Below are 20,099 nucleotides of genomic sequence, written 5' to 3'. Positions count from 1 at the left end.
GTGAGGAGGGTCTGCAGCTCCTGCACAGGGCTCCCTGGGGCCCAGGCCTGCCTGCAGCCCCTCCTCCCTCCCCTCCCCTCCCCTGGCTGATCCTCCCTGGTTGCTAAGGCCTGGTGTCCAGGTGTAGCATGTCCTTGGCTCCCTCCCAGCTGGCCTCTGGGAAGAGCTGACCTCCCGGCCTCTCTGATCTAGGCAGGATGGAAGATGCAGGAACTTAGGGACCTGGAACACAGGCAAGAACCAGGGGTGCTGTCTGGCCCACTCCATGAAGTCCCCTGAGGCAAGGCCTGCTCTCATAGGTCGGAGCCCCACCCTCCTGCCCGCCCGAGTGGCCTGACCTCAATTTCAGCACCCCTTTTCTGTGGCAGGGCAATGGGGGTGCAAGGCACAGTTCCTCCAGCCACTGGTCCAGCTCATTCCCCACGAGGGCCTAGGGGCCAGCATAGGCTGGGACTGTGTGCCCATTCTTTAGGTGTTTACGGGAAGAGATCCTGCTTCTGCCACAGTTTGCGAGTCAAGTCTTGACAGAGACAGACAGACAAGGTCCAGGTGGAGAAAGGGGCTCTGCAGCTGTGGTGATGGCTGGACGGTCTGCGGGGCGGGCAGGCTGGAGACCAGGGAAGTGCCATGCCCCTGGAATCTTGGCCCTCTAGAAGCAGAATCTCCCCCTGGCCCGTCCTCCCACGTCCTGAAGCTGACTGGAGGGGGGCACAGGCAGTAGAAAGTTCCTGGTCAAGGGCCAGCCTCCTCTAGAAAGGCCCTCACAGTGACCAGGAGACTGGAGTCCCCACCAGCCATGCAGCACCTGAGGTCAAACCTCAAAAGCCCAGTTGCCCTGATGAGCGCTTTGCAGTTCTGGCAGCAGGCGGCCCACAGGGTGCAGACACAGGACGGAGTGGGTAGGACGGACTTGGGGACAGGCAGGGTCAGCTGACCTCTTCCTTTACACCTGCTCTCAGAGCTATCCTGATGTGGGCTGTGGTTCCCAGCGTGGGGCCAGTTGGCAGATACACATCCAGGAAAACATATCCGTGGGTGGAGATGGGCACGGGTGGCGCTGGGCACGGGTGGAGCTGGGCACGGGTGGCGTTGGGCACGGGTGGAGCTGGGCACGGGTGGCGCTGGGCACGGGTGGCGCTGGACACGGTGGCGCTGGACACGGTGGCGCTGGACACGCGCGCTCCCCTGTGTCTCCGGACCTCTCTCAAGGACAGCGCACACCTGCAATGCTGAACACAAAAGGGCCCAGAGCCGGCGCGGCAGGCAGTGCCCGGTGCGCCGCCCTGCGCCGCCCTGCGCGCACGCAGACTGGCAGCGCCTGGGCGTCGGGTGCCCGGCCAGCCCGGGGCTGGAGGGCTCTGGGCCCGCAGGGCGGCGCCCCAGTCTCGGGAGAGCCAGGCCGGGCCGCGCGCTGCCGCTCCCTCTGCGCAGCGCCCCACCTGCGCGCCCGGATCCGGAGGAGGTGAGGGGGGTGGGGGGTGAGGGGGGGCGCTGACCCCGACGCCGAGCCCGAGGCCCGGAGGGGAGGCCGGGGAGGGAGGGGAGGCCGGGGAGGGAGGGCCGCGCAGGGCCTCCCCGGCGGGCGCACTCCTCCGCCCCAGGTGCGCCGAGGTGCCCGGCGGGGCGCACACGCCGCTTCCGCTTCCGCCCGCGCCCCCCGCCCGCCCGGCGGGGACCAATCCTGGGCCGCGCAGCCCCCCGGCGCCCCCTCCCCACCGCCCGCCCCGCGGACCTGCGCGCTGCCGGCCGGCGGAGGATGCGGTGCTGGCTGCGGAGCGAGGAGATGGCCCTGGAGGAGCTGGCGCGGAGGTTGCGCGCGGTGCGCCGGCGCACGGGTGGGCAGGGGTCCCCGGGGGGCGGGGGGCGGGGGTCCCCGGGTGCGCGGGGGGCGCGGGACCCGCTCCCGCCCCGAGGTGGGGGTCAGCGCCGTCTCCTCTGCCCAGCGTGGACCCGAGGTGGGTGGCGCGGGGAGCGGCCTCAGCCTGAACGTCTGTGGAGGTGGAGGAGGGCGGGGAGGAGGAAGGGGAGGAGGGCAGGCGACACCGGCCCCGGGTGCCGCAGGCCGCGCTGACCCCTGCGAGCCCCCTGCGGCCTGGCAGGGACCCAGGCCCCGGCCCCCTCCCCGCGGAGAGGAGCCGGTGGCGGTGACCGTGCGTCGTGCGTCGTCATTCCTGGCTCCTGTCCCCATGAGATGCGCTGTGCATCATCTCCTGGGAGATGAACGTTTGGCGACATGCTGGGCGTGGTGTGGCCACAGCCAGCCTCCGCGGGTCTGAGCACTGGTCTCCTCCTGGCGGGTCTGGGATGGAAGCTGCTGTGTGTCGTGTGGAAATGCAGCCTCTGGTGCCGCCTGTGGCCGGGTCCTGGGCAGGGGCTGGGCACTGCGGAGGGCCCGGTGGAGGGAGGAGGGGGCTGTGCTGCCTCCCTGCCCCTGCGCCAGCGCTTTGTCACCCGTGGGGACTGCTCCCGTGGTGATGCCTCCCTAGCTGGCACGCATGTTACGCTGTGGACATTGGGAGGTGGTGACTGCAGGGTGGGCAGCTGAGCTGGTCAGCGTGTCCTGTGGCCACCATGGTCTCGTGTCTGGCTCTTCTGCGGCACCCCTGCTGCAGGCCAGCCCAGACTCGGATCTGGTGATGGGGCCTCAGCTGTGATCATGCCCTGTCGGAGGGCTGCTGTCTCAACACCCCCCCCCCCTCCGCTTGCCTATCTGTTCTTGGCACAGTCCAGGCTTGCTCTGTGCTTCCTGTGGCCGGTGTGGGGCAGAGGCTGCCGATGGTGACAGGAGGGGCTGCAAACCACAGCGTGGACAGGAGCTGCACAGGAGCCACACTCATGCAGGAGCCCGCTCCTCTCAGCCCAATCACACCACGTTTTACTGCAAGCAGCTGCTTGAGAAGCTCTATAGGGCAGTGACTTTGGCTCAAGGTCACAGAGTCGTTTCTGCCCCAGGGTTTGGATGGTGGCAGGTGGCTTGATCTGGTGGCTGGTGTAACTTCCTGGGACCAGGGGACTTAGTCTGCCTCTAGAGGGTGGGGTCATGGCTCAGGGCTTGAGCACAGGGACTGTCCTGAAGCTGCCTCTGGTGTGAGCCCCTGTGGCTCTGTCCTGGACCCAGGGGGGTTTCCTTGGTCAGCGATTCAGGACACACTGCTTCTGTGTCCTCAGTTCAGATGACCTAGAACTGTCACCACCTGGGCTGTTCTGAACGAACAGGAGGAGTGTGTGTGTGATGTCCAGATGGCCCGAGAGTCTGCGTCCCTGGCCTTGCGCATTTAGATTTCACAGAGCTTCTGCTCCTAATTCCGGTCGTCAGAACCAAGTCCAGGAGTTCCTGCCAGCAGCAGAAGCCTGCTGTGTGTTCGTGCTCCTTTTGAGCATTTTCAATGGTTTTGGCTTCTTTTTAGATGGACAGTCACTGCTGAGAAGTCGTACGTGGACCTAGAGTGAGGCGTTTGATGAATGCAGAACTGGTGGCCTTACTCTATAAAATGTGCCTGTGAGTCGCCTGGAGGGCTGGTGTGACCCGCGTGGCAGTCTGCTCTCAGTGCTTCTGACTCATGAGGATGGGCAGGGCTGGGGCTGAGAATTTACACCTGAAGTCCCCAGGTTATGCCAGCGATCCTGGCTTAGGAATCAAAGGCGGGAAACCATGGTCATGGCAGTGCTGACTTTAAGTGAAATCCTAAGTTTTGTGAATGGTGGTGAAGATGGGGACGATGGATAGGTAAATTGATGGAGGGTGAGGGGTAGACGGATGGATGAAAAGCCAGAAGTGGTGCTGTGGCTCAAGTGGAAGAGCACTGACCTTGAGAAAGCCCAAGGACAGTGCCCAGGCTCTGAGGTCAAGCCTCAGGACTGGCAAAAAAAAAGTTTTAAAGGCCAGGAGTTTGGTTTAGTGGTAGAGTGCTATGCCTGGTATGCAAGAAGCCCTAGTTCGATTCCCCAATACCACATAAACACAAAAAGACGGATGGATGGATGGAGGGGTAGATGGAGGGGTAGATGGAGGGGTAGATGGATAGTTGGATGGGAGTATGAGTGGGTAGATTGATGGACAGATGAATAGGTATGTAGTGTGGGTGGGTAGATGATAGATATATAGACAGATAAATGGATGGATGAATGAGTGGGTGATACATTAATAGATGGATAAATGAATGATGAATGGTAGTGGGTGGATAGATGGAGGGGTAGATGGATGGATAGATGGCTAGGTGGGTGGATGGGTGGATGAGTGAGGGGATAGATGGTAGTGGATGAGTGAGTGGATATAGGATGGGTAGATGGATGGGTAGGTGGATGGATAGAGCATGAATGGATGAGTGGATAGATGGATGGATAGTGAGTTGAGGATGGATGGTTAATTGATAAATGGATGGGTGGGTGGCTGGGTGGATGTGGGAATGGTTAATGGATGATGGTGGGTGGCTGGGTGGATGTGGGAAGTGGATGTAAGGACGGGTGGGTAGATAACTTGGCATCACTAGACAGTAAAAGCGTAAGCTTGATATGACAGAGGTTGTCGTGCTGGGCTGTGGCGAACGACCTTTGACTTAGATTGGCTGTGTGTTTTCCATAGGGGGAAAGATGTGTCAGGTTGAGCCTCAGTCCACTGTCGGGGTTTACCTTTGGTACCCATTCCCGAACCAAGAACTAAATTCTGTCTTCTAACTCAACCCCTTTGGGAAATGTCTGTCCTGTCTACTCAGCCGTAGCTGTGCAGTGTGCGTACATCTTTTTTTTCTTTTTTCTTTTTCTTTTTCTTTCTTTTTTTTTGCCAGTTCCAAGGCTTGAACTCAGGGCCTGAGCACTGTCCTTGGGCTTTCTGAAGGCTAGCACTCTACCACTTGAGCCACAGCACCACTTCCAGCTTTTTTCTACGTATTGTGGTACTGAGGAATTGAACCCGGGTCTTCGTGCATGCCAGGCTGTAGCCTGGTCCTCTGAGGAGGCCCGGAGCCTGTCCTGCAGGGGCGGCTCTTGGCCGTAAGTGTGGCCTGTGGTGCTCTCCGTGGGCTGGCACCGTGGTGCCGTGGCGGTGGCTCAGGAGGGTGGCTGGAGGGACTCTGCTGTGTCCCACGCCGCCTCCATGCTTGCTGTTGCAGGTGTGTAGTGTGGATTTGTCACAGTGAGAGGCAGCTCCGTGGTGACGGATCCATAGCCCTACAGGCGAGCCTCCTGGCCGCGCAGCTCTCTGTGGTGTGGTGTGTGAGGTGGAGTTTCTGCTGAGCCTCAGATGGCCCAGGGGCTCCTGGCGCCAGGAGAGGGGGTGGCACCTCAGTGGGTGTTTGCATTGGGCTTTTTAGGGAGCCCAGGTGATGGCCTCTGGGGCAGACCTGCAGTGAGCAAGTGAGCTAGCTGTCTCGTGGGGTCACCGTGAAGTCAGGTGGAAACAGCAGCTCGGCAGCGCACCCCGTCTTTCCAGGGCTCTGATACCTATTCCGAGGGCCCAGGAGCCCACCTCCGTGTGCCTCAGTGACCACTGGAAGACCCGAAACAGTCACAGAAGGGCCTGCCCCGTTCTGTGAGCTTGTAGGGGCTTCGGGAGGCATGCGAAAGGGAGGTCACCTCTCCCTCCGGACTGAGCCAGCATCTCCTGTAAAATACATCCTCCCCTCTGTCAATCGGTCCATCTGCCGCCAATGACCACCTGCTGGCAGTGCTACTGAGACAGGCAGACGGCAGTGGCTCAGCGACAGCATGGCGATCATTCGACTGCTCTGCCTGTGACACGCGGAAAGCACTGCCCTGCTGCACAGTGGGCATTTTCCACTCCTTCAGGCCACCGTTGTGTGGGAGGAAATAACCCAGAAATCAGAAGTAGGAAGGTGTAGAGCATTTTAAAATAGAGGAAAACATAGAACTAGCTTTAGAGCATTGCCATGGGGAACAGAAAATGTATCATTAAACAGTCCCCAATGAAATATACAGGCAGCCCCTGTCTGTGAGGAGGTCGCTGGGAAACCAGAACCTCCGTCATCACCAGGCCTCACGGGGGTCATTTTTCTGTTCCTTGCCTGTCTGGGCCTGACATGAGGCATGTGGCCACTGAGCTCACAGAAGCACGCAGGTCTCTGTGTCACCCAGTTGGAGTAGCTGGTGACACAATGGAAGAGAAGGCAGTGGCTGATGTGGGAGGCAGAGCTGGCGTGGCCAGTGGACGGCTGGACGCCTGCACGGGAGAGGAGAGGCCATCAGGCGATTCCACAGGGGTTGGGTTTCAACATTCCCTTTACTGCTGGGAAAGAGGCATGGCCAGGCCCCCCCAAGCACCAGAGTCCGGCTGGGGACACAGATGACCTCGTGTCCCCTGGGACCCGAGCTGCGTGGAGGAAGGCTTTCCAGGGGTTGGAGCTGGGAAGCAGATACTCGGAGGAAATACTTTCCTTCGGTGTTCCAGAGCCAGGCTCCTTGATCCTGACGGTGGGCGGCTGAGTGGGCTGGTCCCTGTGGCATGCCCGGGGGCAGACACCGAGAGACCTAGCAGCTGTGTCCTGCAGTGCTCACTGGTAGTTTTAACCCTGCTGCCCCGCTCTGAATATTTTAAAACCTTCTCCAGGTGCCATGTTCAATGGTCAGGATTGTAAAGTCAGCTTTTCAGGAAGGCATGTGGACCTGGGTGGCTGAGGACATGAGAGAGGGAGGGTGCTCTGAGCTCACAGTGCATGGGCAGTGAATGGGCTGGGTGTGATGCCATGCACCTGTCATTGGGCCCCTTGGGAAGGGGGCATAGGACAGAGGACCTCAGCCTGAGGACAGCTTGGGCAAGGTCAGCACGGGGCCCTGTCTGAGAGAGGAGAGTGGCTCAAATAGTCGAACACTTGCTGAACAAGCTCAAGGCCCTGAGCTCAATCTCCAGCTTCAAAAAATCCCTTTGGGGGCCGGGCGTTTGGCCTAGTGGTAGAGTGCTGGCCTAGCATGCATGAAGACCTGGGTTCGAGTCCTCGGTACCACATACATAGAAAAAAGCTGGAAGTGGTGCTGTGGCTCAAGTGGTAGAGCTCTAGCCTTGAGAAAGCCAAAAGACCGTGCTCAGGCCCTGAGTTCAAGCGCCACGACTGCCCCCCCCCTAAAAAATCCCTGTAACTCTGCATCTGTATTAAGCATGTTTCAACATTTTTCTTGTCCGCTCTCCCTAAGTGAGCAGATATACCACTGTGGAGCTGTTCCAGCGTGTCAGGCATGGTAACACTCCAGACCCACTTCAAGTACAGGGAGGCAGGGGTGAGTTCAGTGCAAATGTAACACCACGGGGCATCTGTGGAGTGAGGGGTCTTGGGGTCCTGGATCCAGCTCCAGGGGGAACTGTGTGTTCATTGCACAGTGGGGGACATTACGTCTGTGCTTTGGTGGTGTTTTGCTTGTTGCTCCCTTCTTGGGTAAAATGGACAGCTCTAAAGCTGGTGTGACCTGTGCCGGCCACGCCTCCTCACTGCTGCTTCTCACCTTTCTGTCCTCCTGTGTCCCTCCCTGGATGACGTTACAGGGCCCACATTGTACCACCACCTGCCTCCATTCGTCCCCAGTAGCTGGGGTTCCTAATAGCTGTACACCCTCCACTTTTGTTGTTGTTGTTGTGGGGTTGAACTCTGAGCCTGGGTGCTGTCCTGAGCTCCACAGCTCCAGGCTACCGTCCTACCCTTGAGCCAAGCCCCATTTCCCATTTTCTAGAGGTTAATTAGATATAAAAGTTTCACATTATTTGGTGACCAGGCTGGATTTGAACCTTGATCCTCAGATCTCAGCCTCCTGAGTGGCTAGAAATCCAGGCCTGAGGCACTACGACCAGCTCACTCTCCACTTTTCCATGGTTATCCTGTTAGGTAGGGGTTCCACTGTGTGTGGCTCTGCATTGTTTGCTGGTCACGTTATAGCAGTGGCTGCTTTTCTCTGACCACAGTTGGAGTTGCCTAAAAACAGTCATGTGCGTACCCTGAAACCCCAATGATCAGTGTGGAGGACCTGATGGTCTCCTGTCCAGAGGAAGGATCTGGAGGAACCGACTGTCCCATGTCAGTCTGGAGGATCTGAAGGTGCTGTGTCAGTCTGGAGGATCTGATGGTCTCCTGTCAGCCCAGAGGAAGGATCTGGAGGATCCGATGGTCCCGTGTCAGTCTGGAGGATCTGAAGGTCCCGTGTCAGTCTGGAGGATCTGAAGGTCCCGTGTCAGTCTGGAGGATCTGATGGTCCCATGTCAGTCTGGAGGATCTGACGGTCTCCTGTCAGTCTGGAGGATCTGAAGGTTGTGTGTCAGTCTGGAGGATCTGATGGTCCCGAGTCAGTCTGGAGGATCTGATGGTCCCGAGTCAGTCTGGAGGATCTGATGGTCCCGTGTCAGTCTGGAGGATCTGATGGTCCCGTGTCAGTCTGGAGGATCTGAAGGTCCTGTATCAGTCTGGAGGATCTGAAGGTCCTGTGTCAGTCTGAGGATCTGAAGGTTTTGTGTCAGTCTGGAGGATCCGAAGGTTTTGTGTCAGTCTGGAGGACCTGATAGTTCTGTCTTAGTCTGGAGGATCTGAAGGTTCTGTGTCAGTCTGGAGGATCTGATGGTCCTGTGTCAGTCTGGAGGATCTGATGGTCCAGTGTCAGACTGGAGGATCTGAAGGTCCCGTGTCAGTCTGGAGGATCTGATGGTTCTGTCTTAGTCTGGAGGATCTGATGGTCCCGTGTCAGTCTGAAGGATCTGAAGGTTCTGTGTCAGTCTGGAGGATCTGATGGTTCTGTGTCAGTCTGGAGGATCTGAAAGTCCGGTGTCAGTCTGGAGGATCTGATGGTCCCGTGTCAGTCTGGAGGATCTGATGGTTCTGTCTTACTCTGAAGGATCTGATGGTCCTCTGTCAGTCTGGAGGATCTGAAGGTTTTGTGTCAGTCTGGAGGATCTGATGGTCCCATGTCAGTTTGGAGGATCTGAAGGTTTTGTGTCATTCTGGAGTATCTGATGGTCCCGTGTCAGTCTGGAGGATCTGAAGGTTTTGTGTCAGTCTGGAGGATCTGATGGTTCTGTGTCAGTCTGTAGGATATGAAAGTTTTGTGTCAGTCTGGAGGATCTGAAGGTTTTGTGTCAGTCTGGAGGATCTGAAGGTTTTGTGTCAGTCTGGAGGATCTGAAGGTTTTGTGTCAGTCTGGAGGATCTGAAGGTTTTGTGTCAGTCTGGAGGATCTGAAGGTTTTGTGTCAGTCTGGAGGATCTGAAGGTTTTGTGTCAGTCTGGAGGATCTGAAGGTCCCGTGTCAGTCTGGAGGATCTGAAGGTTTTGTGTCAGTCTGGAGGATCTGAAGGTTCTGTGTCAGTCTGGAGGATCTGAAGATTTTGTGTCAGTCTGGAGGATCTGATGGTTCTATGTCAGTCTGGAGGATCTGATGGTCCCGTGTCAGTCTGGAGGATCTGAGGTTTTGTGTCAGTCTGGAGGATCTGATGGTTCTGTGTCAGTCTGGAGGATCTGATGGTCCCGTGTCAGTCTGGAGGATCTGAAGGTTTTGTGTCAGTCTGGAGGATCTGATGGTTCTGTGTCAGTCTGGAGGATCTGATAGTCCCATGTCAGGCTGGAGGATCTGAAGGTTTTGTGTCAGTCTGGAGGATCTGATGGTCCCGTGTCAGTCTGGAGGATCTGAAGGTTTTGTGTCAGTCTGGAGGATCTGATGGTTCTGTGTCAGTCTGGAGGATCTGATGGTTCTAAAGGATCTGAAGGTCCCGTGTCAGTCTGGAGGATCTGAAGGTTTTCTGTCAGTCTGGAGGATCTGATGGTTCTGTGTCAGTCTGAAGGGTCTGCAGGTTTTGTGTCAGTCTGGAGGATTTGATGGTCCCGTGTCAGTCTGGAGGATCTGAAGGTCCGGTGTCAGTCTGGAGGATCTGATGGTCCCGTGTCAGTCTGGAGGATCTGAACGTCCCGTGTCAGTCTGGAGGATCTGATGGTCCCGTGTCAGTATGGAGGATCTGATGGTCCCGTGTCAGTCTGGAGGATCTGATGGTTCTGTGTCAGTCTGGAGGATCTGAAGGTTTTGTGTCAGTCTGGAGGATCTGAAGGTCCCGTGTCAGTCTGGAGGATCTGATGGTCCCGTGTCAGTCTGGAGGATCTAAAGTTTTTGTGTCAGTCTGGAGGATCTGAAGGTTTTGTGTCAGTCTGGAGGATCTGATAGTTCTGTGTCAGTCTGGAGGATCTGAAGGTTTTGTGTCAGTCTGGAGGATCTGAAGGTTTTGTGTCAGTCTGGAGGATCTGATGGTCCTGTGTCAGTCTGGAGGATCTGATGGTCCTGTGTCAGTCTGGAGGATCTGAAGGTTTTGTGTCAGTCTGGAGGATCTGATGGTCCCGTGTCAGTCTGGAGGATCTGAAGGTTTTGTATCAGTCTGGAGGATCTGAAGGTTCTGTGTCAGTCTGGAGGATCTGATGGTCCCGTGTCAGTCTGGAGGATCTGAAGGTCCCGTGTCAGTCTGGAGGATCTGAAGGTCCCGTGTCAGTCTGGAGGATCTGATGGTCCCGTGTCAGTCTGGAGGATCTGACGGTCTCCTGTCAGTCTGGAGGATCTGAAGGTTGTGTGTCAATCTGGAGGATCTGATGGTCCCGAGTCAGTCTGGAGGATCTGATGGTCCCGTGTCAGTCTGGAGGATCTGATGGTCCCGTGTCAGTCTGGAGGATCTGAAGGTCCTGTATCAGTCTGGAGGATCTGAAGGTCCTGTGTCAGTCTGAGGATCTGAAGGTTTTGTGTCAGTCTGGAGGATCTGAAGGTTTTGTGTCAGTCTGGAGGACCTGATAGTTCTGTCTTAGTCTGGAGGATCTGAAGGTTCTGTGTCAGTCTGGAGGATCTGATGGTCCTGTGTCAGTCTGGAGGATCTGATGGTCCAGTGTCAGACTGGAGGATCTGACGGTCTCCTGTCAGTCTGGAGGATCTGATGGTTCTATCTTAGTCTGGAGGATCTGATGGTCCCGTGTCAGTCTGGAAGATCTGAAGGTTCTGTGTCAGTCTGGAGGATCTGATGGTTATGTGTCAGTCTGGAGGATCTGAAAGTCCGGTGTCAGTCTGGAGGATCTGATGGTCCCGTGTCAGTCTGGAGGATCTGATGGTCCCGTGTCAGTCTGGAGGATCTGATGGTCCCGTGTCAGTCTGGAGGATCTGATGGTTCTGTCTTACTCTGAAGGATCTGATGGTCCTCTGTCAGTCTGGAGGATCTGAAGGTTTTGTGTCAGTCTGGAGGATCTGATGGTCCCATGTCAGTTTGGAGGATCTGAAGGTTTTGTGTCATTCTGGAGTATCTGATGGTCCCGTGTCAGTCTGGAGGATCTGAAGGTTTTGTGTCAGTCTGGAGGATCTGATGGTCCTGTGTCAGTCTGTAGGATCTGAAAGTTTTGTGTCAGTCTGTAGGATCTGAAAGTTTTGTGTCAGTCTGTAGGATCTGAAGGTTTTGTGTCAGTCTGGAGGATCTGAAGGTTTTGTGTCAGTCTGGAGGATCTGAAGGTTTTGTGTCAGTCTGGAGGATCTGAAGGTTTTGTGTCAGTCTGGAGGATCTGAAGGTTTTGTGTCAGTCTGGAGGATCTGAAGGTTTTGTGTCAGTCTGGAGGATCTGAAGGTTTTGTGTCAGTCTGGAGGATCTGAAGGTTTTGTGTCAGTCTGGAGGATCTGAAGGTTCTGTGTCAGTCTGGAGGATCTGAAGATTTTGTGTCAGTCTGGAGGATCTGATGGTTCTATGTCAGTCTGGAGGATCGGATGGTCCCGTGTCAGTCTGGAGGATCTGAGGTTTTGTGTCAGTCTGGAGGATCTGATGGTTCTGTGTCAGTCTGGAGGATCTGATGGTCCCGTGTCAGTCTGGAGGATCTGAAGGTTTTGTGTCAGTCTGGAGGATCTGATGGTTCTGTGTCAGTCTGGAGGATCTGATAGTCCCATGTCAGGCTGGAGGATCTGAAGGTTTTGTGTCAGTCAGGAGGATCTGATGGTCCCGTGTCAGTCAGGAGGATCTGATGGTCCTGTGTCAGTCTGGAGGATCTGAAGGTTTTGTGTCAGTCTGGAGGATCTGAAGGTTTTGTGTCAGTCTGGAGGATCTGATGGTCCTGTGTCAGTCTGGAGGATCTGAAGGTTTTGTATCAGTCTGGAGGATCTGATGGTTCTGTGTCAGTCTGGAGGATCTGAAGGTTCTGTGTCAGTCTGGACGATCTGTAGGTTTTGTGTCAGTCTGGAAGATCTGATGGTCCCGTGTCAGTCTGGAGGATCTGAAGGTTTTGTGTCAGTCTGGAGGATCTGATGGTCACGTGTCAGTCAGGAGGATCTGATGGTCCCGTGTCAGTCTGGAGGATTGAAGGTTTTGTGTCAGTCTGGAGGATCTGAAGGTCCCGTGTCAGTCTGGAGGATCTGAAGGTTTTGTGTCAGTCTGGAGGATCTGATGGTTCTGTGTCAGTCTGGAGGATCTGAAGGTTTGGTGTCAGTCTGGAGGGTCTGATGGTCCCGTGTCAGTCTGGAGGATCTGACGGTCTCCTGTCAGTCTGGAGGATCTGATGGTTCTATGTCAGTCTGGAGGATCTGACGGTCCTGTGTCAGTCTGGAGGATCTGAAGGTTTTTTGTCAGGCTGGAGGATCTGATGGTTTGTGTCAGTCTGGAGGATCTGAAGGTTTTGTGTCAGTCTGGAGGATCTGAAGGTTTTGCGTCAGTCTGGAGGATCTGAAGGTTCTGTCAGTCTGGAGGATCTGAAGGTTCTATGTCAGTCTGGAGGATCTGAAGGTTCTGTGTCAGTCTGGAGGATCTGAAGGTTTTGTGTCAATCTGGAGGATCTAATGGTCTCATGTCAGTCTGGAGGATCTGAAGGTTTTGTGTCAGTCTGGAGGATCTGAAGGTTTTGTGTCAGTCTGGAGGATCTGATGGTTCTGTGTCAGTCTGGAGGATCTGAAGGTTTTGTGTCAGTCTGGAGGATCTGACGGTCTCCTGTGAGTCTGGAAGATCTGATGGTTCTGTGTCAGTCTGGAGGATCTGAAGGTTTTGTGTCCTTCTGGAGGAGCTGAAGGTTCTGTGTCAGTCTGGAGGATCTGATGGTCCCGTGTCAGTCTGGAGGATCTGATGGTCCCATGTCAGTCTGGAGGATCTGAATGTTTTGTGTCAGTTTGGAGGATCTGAAGGTCCTGTGTCAGTCTGGAGGATCTGAAGGTTTTGTGTCAGTCTCAAGGATCTGAACGTCCCGTGTCAGTCTGGAGGATCTGATGGTCCCGTGTCAGTCTGGAGGATCTGAAGGTCCCGTGTCAGTCTGGAGGATCTGATGGTCCCATGTCAGTCTGGAGGATCTGAAGGTCCCGTGTCAGTCTGGAGGATTTGAAGGTTTTGTGTCAGTCTGAAGGATCTGAACGTCCCGTGTCAGTCTGGAGGATCTGACGGTCTCCTGTCAGTCTGGAGGATCTGATGGTTCTGTCTTAGTCTGGAGGATCTGATGGTCCTGTGTCAGTCTGGAGGATCTGAAGGTTTTGTGTCAGGCTGGAGGATCTGATGGTTATGTGTCAGTCTGGAGGATCTGATGGTTCTGTGTCAGTCTGGAGGATCTGATGGTCCTGTGTCAGTCTGGAGGATCTGAAGGTTTTGTGTCAGTCTGGAGGATCTGAAGGTTCTGTGTCAGTCTGGAGGATCTGAAGGTTTTGTGTCAGTCTGGAGGATCTGAAGGTTTTGTGTCAGTCTGGAGCATCTGATGGTCCTGTGTCAGGCTGGAGGATCTGATGGTTCTGTGTCAGTCTGGAGGATCTGATGGTCCTGTGTCAGTCTGGAGGATCTGATGGTTCTGTGTCAGTCTGGAGGATCTGATGGTCCTGGGTCAGTCTGGAGGAACTGATGGTCTCCTGTCAGGCTGGCCGATATGATGTCGCCTGGCACTCTGGCACTCTGATGGTGCTGTGGAGGATCTGAATCTTGTGGGTATATGGGTGTCCTCGGAGATGTCCTGGGAAAAAACTTTATAATAGAACCACTTCTTGTAATAAATAAGAAAGAAACTTTAAATATTCCCTAGAAACCTGAAAAATGCTTCATTATTATAGAACAATTCTTATTGTCCCTTAGGGTCCACGTATTCATGATTCAACCAAGCACAGATACATAATTTTCCAAGTACATATTTTCAGTTTCCAAACACAGACATACCACTTAGTTACATATAGACCCACAGTGTGCCGGGTGCACTGGCTCACGCCTGTCATCTTAACTACTCAGCAGGCTGAGAGTTCAAAGCCAGCCCCGCACTGAAGACCTGAAACTTACCCCCAATTAACTACCACAAAACCAGAAGTGGTGGTGTGGCTCAAGTGGTTGAGCACTAACCTTGAGCTGAAGAGCTAAGAGACAACGCTCGGGCTCAGAGTTCAATCCCAAGACCAACAACAAAAAATTCTCGACTCACAATTTTCCAAGCACAGATCCATGATTTACCAAGTGTAGATTCATGATTTACTAAGTACAGATTTACAATTTAATCAAGTGCAGATGAATGATTTTCCAAGTTCAGATTCACGATTTAATTAGCCATAGTCTTCCATAGCGTTCAGACGAGCGCTAGGCTGCCTCTGTGCGTTCGCTTTGTTCTTCACATTTCTCCACAGTTGAGGTTTGTGCACACATGCACACTCGTATGTGAGCGTGGCCTGACTGTAGACCTGGCTGTTCTTGTAGGCATCTGTCCTTAGATCTCTACCATTGCAAATACTTACACATGCCTCCACATTCCCAAGCTCATGTTGTAACCGGGTTGCAAAGGGTACTGCATCTTTCAAAAGGTGGATGTGCAAGCAGCCGTTGTCTGGCAGTGCTGTTAGCACGTGTGGAGGTCTAGCCTGAGCTGGATTGTGGTTCCGCAGTAACATTTACAGACTGAGCTCTGATCAGGAGAGGGTCTTGGTTTTCTGCACTGCATGGATAACCTTAGTGGCACTGCAGGCACTAGTTTGACCAGTAGATGAAAGTTGTAGGTTCAGAGCCATAGCCCTGTGCTCTGACTCTGGTTCTGCCATCCACTGGCCATTTACTAGCCACGAGGTGCCTTGGTTTCCCTGTTTATTAGGTGAACTCACGAGTACCCCGTCCAGAGTGTTGCCGTGGAGAAGCTCTGGAGGGCTTTTACTGTTACCTGTGGCACACGAGGCTCAGCTGCTGTCTGCTGAGAGCTCTTGGACTCAGCCAACCTCCACTGCCATTGTCACACAAGAAGTGGCTTCCTGGCAGACGAGAGGAAAGGGAGGGTCGGAGGGCCAGGCAGTGGTGGGCAGCCCCTTTCCAGGATCCTTGTGATGGAAGACACCCAGTCACACTAGGCACACAGAATCCTCACGTCTGGCCCTGCACACAGCTCTCTTCAACAAGACCATAAAGTACCTACTTTCTGGGCCCCTCAGAGGGGCCTTTGTTTCCACTTAGATTGCAAAGATTCACAAATACTGAGGCGAAATCCAAATTTGGGGAGGAGTTATTGGAGAAAAGCAGAAGTGCTGTTGTTTTAATGAATTGTCGAGCTTAGCTGGTTCTTCTGCATCTGAACTGTGTATGCTCTGGGTTTTGCATTCCTCGCGTATCAATGCTGGTCCCCAAAGCATAAAAACCAGTGTCTCAGCTTTAGAGGAAAGCACATCTGTGCTGCTTTACTCCATGAAGGGAACAGCTAGAGTTGCATTTCGTGAGAGGGTAGGTAGGGGGCTTGAGGGGGGGGCTTCAGAAGAGCCGCTGTGTCCCCAGCATTCTGCCTTCATTAAGTGGCGAGGCTGGGCCTGGGCGCTGCCCTGCAGATATGCTCAGAGCCCCAATGTGTTTGTCTGTCCTCACTGGAGCAGTCTAGAGGGCAGGGAGGAGGAAATGGCCACTGCCAGACACAAGAGGGAACTGAGCAGATTGAGAGGGAGGCCTCTTGAAAAGCGGTTTGGGCAGTACCGTGCTGAAAACATGTTGAGTTCTGTTGGGAAGACTGACCTGACCGAGGCCCTGGGCTGAGTCTGACCCACACACTGTGTGCAGGCTCTGTCTTGCTCACGGCCCAGTGTAAGGCCTACAGCTTGCTCAGGTCAGGTCCCAGAGCCAGGCCTGATCACGCTCCCTGTGGCTGCAGTTGCAGCCCATGGGCAGCACCTGTGCAGACCCGTCGTCAGAAAAGCGAGCACAGGATGCAGTCCAGGCCATGGAGAGAGCTGTGGGGTCTGGAAGCTTCTTGACAACCACCTGTGTCCTGTGACGGTGGTCACTCAAGGAGAGCATGTGCTTCTGCCTGGACATACAGGGGCGTGTGTGTGCCAGGAGCCTAGATACACAGGACGGGACATGTGTCAGGAGCCTAGATACACAGGAGGCATGTGTCAGGAGCCTGGACACATGCGGGACATGTGTCAGGAGCCTAGATACACAGGAGGCATGTGTCAGGAGCCTGGACACACAGGACGGGACATGTGTCAGGAGCCTAGATACACAGGAGGCATGTGTCAGGAGCCTGGACACATGCGGGACATGTGTCAGGAGCCTAGATACACAGGAGGCATGTGTCAGGAGCCTAGACACACGGGAGGCATGTGTCAGGAGCCTGGACACACAGGAGGCATGTGTCAGGAGCCTGGACACACAGGACGGGACATGTGTCAGGAGCCTAGATACACAGGAGGCATGTGTCAGGAGCCTAGACACACAGGACGGGACATGTGTCAGGAGCCTAGATACACAGGAGGCATGTGTCAGGAGCCTGGACACACAGGAGGCATGTGTCAGGAGCCTAGACACACAGGACGGGACATGTGTCAGGAGCCTAGATACACAGGAGGCATGTGTCAGGAGCCTGGACACACAGGAGGCATGTGTCAGGAGCCTGGACACACGGGAGGCATGTGTCAGGAGCCTGGACACATGCGGGACATGTGTCAGGAGCCTGGACACACGGGAGGCATGTGTCAGGAGCCTGGACACACGGGAGGCATGTGTCAGGAGCCTGGACACACGGGAGGCATGTGTCAGGAGCCTGGACACACGGGAGGTATGTGTCAGGAGCCTGGACACACGGGAGGCATGTGTCAGGAGCCTGGACACACGGGAGGCATGTGTCAGGAGCCTGGACACACAGGATGGGGGGGCGTGTGTCAGGAGCCTGGACACACGGGGTGGGGGTATGTGTGTGTCAGGAGCCTGGACACACGGGGGACATGTGTCAGGAGCCTGCTCAGGAGGCTCCCAGAGGGAGGCCAGGCCCCCGGGGTCACAGGAGGCTGGGTGTCGTGGGGGATGGTCACAGGAGGCAGGTCTCCTGGGGGATGGTCACAGGAGGCTGGGTGTCGTGGGGATGGTCACAGGAGGCTGGGTGTCGTGGGTTATGGTCACAGGAGGCCTGGCCTCCCGCCCGGGGAGGGTTGCTCACAGGGAGGCAGAGCTGGAGATGTGGCTCCCGTGGTAGAACACTCAGGCTGAGCGAGTGTGAGTCCCATAGTTCAAACCCCAATATTACCACACAAAATCAGCCCAAAACAGACCCACCGGTGCTGACCCGGACTCCTGGAGGACCGGTGAGGCCTGACCCCTGGGGCTGGGCCGAGGCAGGCGAGCGAGCCAGCGGCAGCCGTCCCCCAGCCTGGCCCTGCCGGGGTCCGGCCAGCTGCTCCTGGGCTGTGTCCTTGCGGGGCCAGCGCCCGTGCCGCCTCTCCCTGAGGAGGCCTGGCGGGCTGCAGAACTTCCCAGTGTGCTTCCCAAAGCCGGTAGCAGGCCCTCCCTTCCTCCTGGCCTGCAGTTGTTTGTTTGAACTTGAGACTTCCTGAGGCCTGGAAGGTGTTTTTGGCCCGAGCGGCTCCCAGGGCTTCGTCCGGTGGCCCTGGTAGGAAGGAAGCACCAGAAGCGGCACAGGGATGGGCGGGTGCGGCCGTTCCCACTCTGGCCGCCGCCGGTGGCGCCCCAGCGTCCCCGACTCCTGCTCTGGAGGCCAGAGCAGGCACCAGCCTGGGCTTTGCAGGCCACAGCCCCAAGGGCTGCTCGGCCCTTTCTTCTCGTGACTGGGTGAGAGCCAAGGTCACGGGGACGTCTGTTCTGGTGGCTCTCAGTGCCCAGGTGCTTCCTGCGGGCCACAACGCACGCCCAGCTCCCCAGCGCTCCAGTGGGCCGGTGGGGGTGCCAGCCGCGGACCTGTGTGTGACCTGGTGCTGGAAAGTCAGCGCTCCCCTCCAGCTGGCCCATGGCGGAGAAGGGCGCGTCCAGGGGGCCCGCCCGGCGGCTCTGGTCACTGCCACGGAGACGCCGAAGAGCCCTGGGGCGGGAGAAGCCGGGTGAGTCTGGAGAGGAGGCCCCCGGGCCTGGGGTGGGCCTTGCCGGCGGGCCTCGAACCTCTCCTGGTGGCCTCCAGAAGCTTTCAGGACTCTGAGGAGCTTACGGTGACCTGCTGGGCATCTGTGCCCCAGACAGGCTCAGAGTCTAGTTTTGTAGCTTCATCCTTGGTCAGCATTTGTCCCCTGGCTAGAGGACCTGGCTGGCACTTGCTGCTTGACTGGAGACCCAGCAGACAGACAGAGGACGAGGCCAGCAGCCAGGTGTGCTTCCTAGAAGAGCCCCCTACGGGCAGTGGGCAAGTTAGGGGGACACGCAGCCCGGGACTGTGGTGGCCCTGGCGTCCAAGACTCTCTGTCTTCACAGCCACCTGGTGGGGCATTTCTCCTGGGGAACAGCAATCTTCTCAACTGGACGGTGCAGTTTAAATGCTTGTAGTGCCTGGAAAAACATTTCACATATTAACTTCCAAGGAAGCCAGCAGGAGTCTGTGCCACACACTGGAGTGAGAGGAATCTGGGCTGTCTCAGCCGTGCATGGCATTATTAGGGTGTCAGAATTTGTTCCCCAGACACTTGAGAAACCAAGGCGCAACGTCAGCCCCAGGCCCTTTGTAATCTGCTCCTCGTGGTGGTTCAAGGGTGTTTTCAGCCCTAAACAGACTGACTACTGGATGGGTGGGTCAAGGTTTGCCTCAGTGTGCATGGTCAGCGGTGGTCAATGCACAAGCAGAACCGGCGTAGCTGGGCAACAGCCTGGGTGGCTGGCGGTTTGGGAGGACAGCGTGTAGGGCAGTGATGTATTCTGGGACTGTAGATTCGACAGTTGTCTACAGCAGCTGGTACTGCAGAGCGAGGAGCCTGCACGACGGCTTCTTGCTGTCCCTGTGCCTCTGGGCTGCAGCTCATGTACAGTGCCCTGTGACAGTGGACAGATGACCAGACACTGGAGAGGGAGGTGGGCAAGGACAGGCTCCTGAGGACTTGAGGATGGGCTAAAGATGGGCAGGGCAGAGGTCCAGCCTCTCTCTCGGAGGACAGCCTTTCTGGTGGCCTCTGGCCAGGTGACCCCAGAGCCCCAGTGGCAGGCCAGCCTTGTGTTCCACAGAAGCTGAGGGAGGCCCAGAGCCAGAGTGACCTAAACACAGGGCTGACACCCAGGCTCTGCCCTGGGTGGGGGGCAGGTGGGGAAGGGGCAGCAGGCTGGGGGGTGGCTCTCCTGTGCGGAGAGTTCCAGCTGACTGATTGCAGCACCTCAGCAGGGGCTGAGCGCTGGGCTTGGCCTCCAGGAAGAGCCGCACTCATGGCAGCTGAGGGCCTCCGGCGGGGTGGAGGGGAGGTCCTCCCAGAATGCACAGCCTACATGTCATTTTCTGGAGTCTGCTGTGCTGAGGGCTGTGGAGTCAGGGAACCCAGGGCAGCCCCTGGGCGGCGTGGCCTCTACTGTAGCACCCTTCCCTACACTGGCAAGGGGTTCAGGACGCCATGGACTGGGAATCCTGGGTCCATGGTGACACCTTGTGGTCACCCTCCCCTCCTGCTCCTTAGCTCCATCTTACAGCTAGCTTCCTGTGTAGCTGGAATGACAGGTAAAAACTGTCAGTCAGATGGTCCTGCAGTCGATTAGGTGGTCCCGTAGTCAGTCAGGAGGTCCTGCAGTCAGTCATATGGTCCTGCAGTCAGATGGTCCTGCAGTAAGGTGGACCTGCAGTCCGTCAGGTGGTCCTGCAGTCACAGTCAGTCAGAGGTTCCTGCAGTAAGGTGGTCCTACAGTCAGTCAGGTGGTCCTGCAGTCAGTCAGGTGGTCCTGCAGTCAGATGGTCCTGCAGTCAGTCAGGTGGTCCTGCAGTCAGTCAGGTGGTCCTGC

General features: G+C 56.2%; 1 protein-coding gene across 5 annotated transcripts in view; it reads left to right on the top strand.

Moving 5' to 3' along the window:
• The first annotated feature begins 1,252 nt into the window (after positions 1-1,252).
• Positions 1,253-20,099, top strand: part of Mcf2l (MCF.2 cell line derived transforming sequence like) — a 147,709-nt gene continuing 128,862 nt past the window's right edge. For 2 of the 5 annotated variants that reach the window (XM_090341860.1, XM_090341861.1), the window contains exon 1: positions 17,997-18,235. In XM_090341860.1, the coding sequence (XP_090197986.1) occupies positions 18,145-18,235 (91 nt within the window). In that variant the 5' untranslated portion in view covers positions 17,997-18,144. Of the gene's footprint in view, positions 1,463-1,756; positions 1,836-17,995; positions 18,236-20,099 lie in introns of those variants that run through there. The other 3 variants (XM_090341863.1, XM_090341864.1, XM_090341859.1) reach the window with 3 other exon arrangements.

The sequence above is a fragment of the Megascapheus bottae genome, chromosome 11, assembly GCF_031878675.1.
Source record: "Megascapheus bottae isolate mThoBot1 chromosome 11, mThoBot2.hap1, whole genome shotgun sequence".
NCBI lineage: Eukaryota > Metazoa > Chordata > Mammalia > Rodentia > Geomyidae > Megascapheus > Megascapheus bottae.
This window is presented reverse-complemented; position numbering and strand designations above follow the sequence as displayed.